This window comes from Cebus imitator, unplaced genomic scaffold (assembly GCF_001604975.1).
Source record: "Cebus imitator isolate Cc_AM_T3 unplaced genomic scaffold, Cebus_imitator-1.0 Scaffold82, whole genome shotgun sequence".
Classification (NCBI taxonomy): domain Eukaryota; kingdom Metazoa; phylum Chordata; class Mammalia; order Primates; family Cebidae; genus Cebus; species Cebus imitator.
The window spans coordinates 3,494,470-3,496,851 of record NW_016107397.1 but is presented as its reverse complement, the minus strand read 5'-3'; the positions used below and the strand labels follow the sequence as shown (position 1 = coordinate 3,496,851).

Here is a 2,382-nt window from a genome sequence, read left to right as displayed (position 1 = left end):
GCCTGTAATCCCAGCACTTTGGGAGGCTGAGGCGGGTGGATCATGAGATCAGGAGTTCGAGACCAGCCTGGCCAACATAGTGATAGCCCATCTTTACCAAAAATAGAAAAATGAGCCGGGTGTGGTGGCACACACCTGTAGTCCCAGCTACTTGGGAGGCTGAGACAGGAGAATCGCTTGAACCTGTGAGGCAAAGGTTGCAGTGAGCTGAGACCACGCCAATGCACTCCAGCCTTGGTGACAGAGTGAGACTGTCTCAAAAATAAATAAATAAATAGAAAGAGTTGACTTTGCTATGTAGAGTGAAGAGTGAGGACACCTCTTCTGGTTAGGATGGTGGCCCTGGGGCCTGGCCTGCTGGAGGGCCCCTTGTTGCCTGTCTTAACGATTCCCTCCTCCAGGGAACTACAACAACAACAGCTTAGATGACAACCTGCTCCCTGATAGAAAGATTGCAGGCGATTCCATGCAGCTGGGGGCGGCCTGGAAGTTACCTGAATCCTCTGAACCTGGGTGAGCTGGGGGTGCGGGAGCGGGGCAGGAGCTGGGCCTGGGGAAGGGCCTCTGGGGGCAGCTTGGAAGTGTCCTCTGTGTGTCCCCTCTTCCTCTGTGCTGTACCTCCCTACTGGCAGAAACCAGCCAATCTCTCCCGTTTAGTCTCTCTGAGATATGAGTTGGTAAGAAGTTGTTCTGACGTCCCATACCCACACCTGCTGATTTCTCTTGTGTTTAATGATCCCTTTGGAGGGCCCACTTGGGAAGTCCATCCTGAGGTCTAGCCTTTTTCCTTCCTGCTGCGTCTCCTGGCCTTCCTACTTGAGGGCACCGTTTTGTCCTCTTCTCCTGCATCCCTCTCTGTACCTGTCCACTTTTTGTTTTTGTTCTGTTGTGTTTGAGGCAGTCTTGCTCTGTCACCCAGGTTGGAGTGCAGTGGTATGATCTCAGCTGACCAGGTTCAAGTGATCCTCCTGCCTCAGCCTCCTGAGTAGCTGGGATTATGGGCGCCCACCACCACGCCCAGCTAATTTTTGTACTTTTAGTAGAGATGGGGATTCACTGTATTGGCCAGGCTGGTCTCAAACTCTTGACCTCAGGTGATCCACCCGCCTTGGCCTCCCAAAATGCTGGGATTACAGGTGAGAGCAACTGTGCCCAGCCCCCATCCACTTTTGTTTTGGTTTGGGAGACAGTTCCTCAGGCCCTCAGTCTTTTCTTTAAGACAGAGTCTTGCTTCGTCGCCCGGGCTGGAGGGCAGTGGTGCAGTCATAGCTCACTGGAGCCTCCAACTGCTGGGCTCAAGCCATCCTCCCACCACAGCCTTCCAAGTCGCTGGGACTACAGGCACATGCCACCACACCTGGCTAATTTTTTTTTTTCTTTGAGTCAGAGTCTTGCTCTGTTACCCAGACTGGAGTGCAGTGGAGAGATCTTGGCTTACCACAACCTCCGCCTCCTGGGTTGAAGCGATTCTCCTGCCTCATTCTCCTGAATAGCCGAAATTATAGGCATGTGCTACCATGCCCAGCTAATTTTTGAATTTTTAGTAGAGATAGGGGTTTCACGATGTTGGTCAGGCTGGTCTCAAACTTGTGACCTCACGATTCACCCAACTTGGCCTCCCAAAGTGCTGGGATTACAGGCACGAGCCATCACGCCCAGCTGTAGTTTGGCTAATTTTTAAAAATTTTGTGTAGATTCCTTCAGCGCTGCCTTGAAAAAAAAATTTTGTGTAGAGCTGGGATCGGGGGTTGGGGGACTAGGGTAGGGATAGCATTAGGAGAAATACCTAATGTAGATGATGGGGTGATAGAGGCAGCCAACCACCATGGCACGTGTATACCTATGTAACAAACTTGGAGGTTCTGCACACGTACCCCAGAGCTAAAAGTACAATAAAAAATTTTTGTGTGTAGAGATGGGATCTCACTATGTTGCCCAGGCTGGTCTTGAACTCCTGGTCTCAAGCAATTCTCCTGCCTTGGCCTCCTGAAGTGCTGGGATTACAAGCATGAGCCACTGCGCCCAGCCTGTAGCCCTCAGTTTGTATCCTCTCCTCATTCAGCTGTTTCCCTATGGGTGGCAAGCCCTCTAGCTGCCAGGAGAATGGCATGGCAGACGCCTGGAGCAAGAACTGTGTGATCTTAATAAACCCTCAGGGTAAGACATGTCCCTGTTGGCCCTTTTTCCTCCCTGAAGGACAGGAGGCCAGGGAGGGAATCTGGTCAGAGAAGGAGAAACAAGACCAGAAACAGAGAGGAAGGCAAATGGGAACACAGGGCCAACCAGCAGTCACCTTCTTGGGACCTATGACTGACTGGTCTGTCTTTGTGTCTCAGGCAGTAGATAAATCTGGGATTTTTTTTTTTTTTTTTTTTTTTTTTT

The 2,382-nt window shown here is 51.0% G+C and overlaps 1 protein-coding gene across 1 annotated transcript in view; it reads left to right on the top strand.

Annotated features, from left to right (window-relative positions):
- ZAN (zonadhesin) overlaps nucleotides 1-2,382 on the top strand; it is a 62,536-nt gene that overhangs the window by 32,090 nt on the left and 28,064 nt on the right. Inside the window, exons 26-27 of the mRNA XM_037740393.1 lie at nucleotides 402-513; nucleotides 2,063-2,157. Of these exons, the coding sequence (XP_037596321.1) occupies nucleotides 402-513; nucleotides 2,063-2,157 (207 nt within the window). The remainder of the gene's footprint in view (nucleotides 1-401; nucleotides 514-2,062; nucleotides 2,158-2,382) is intronic.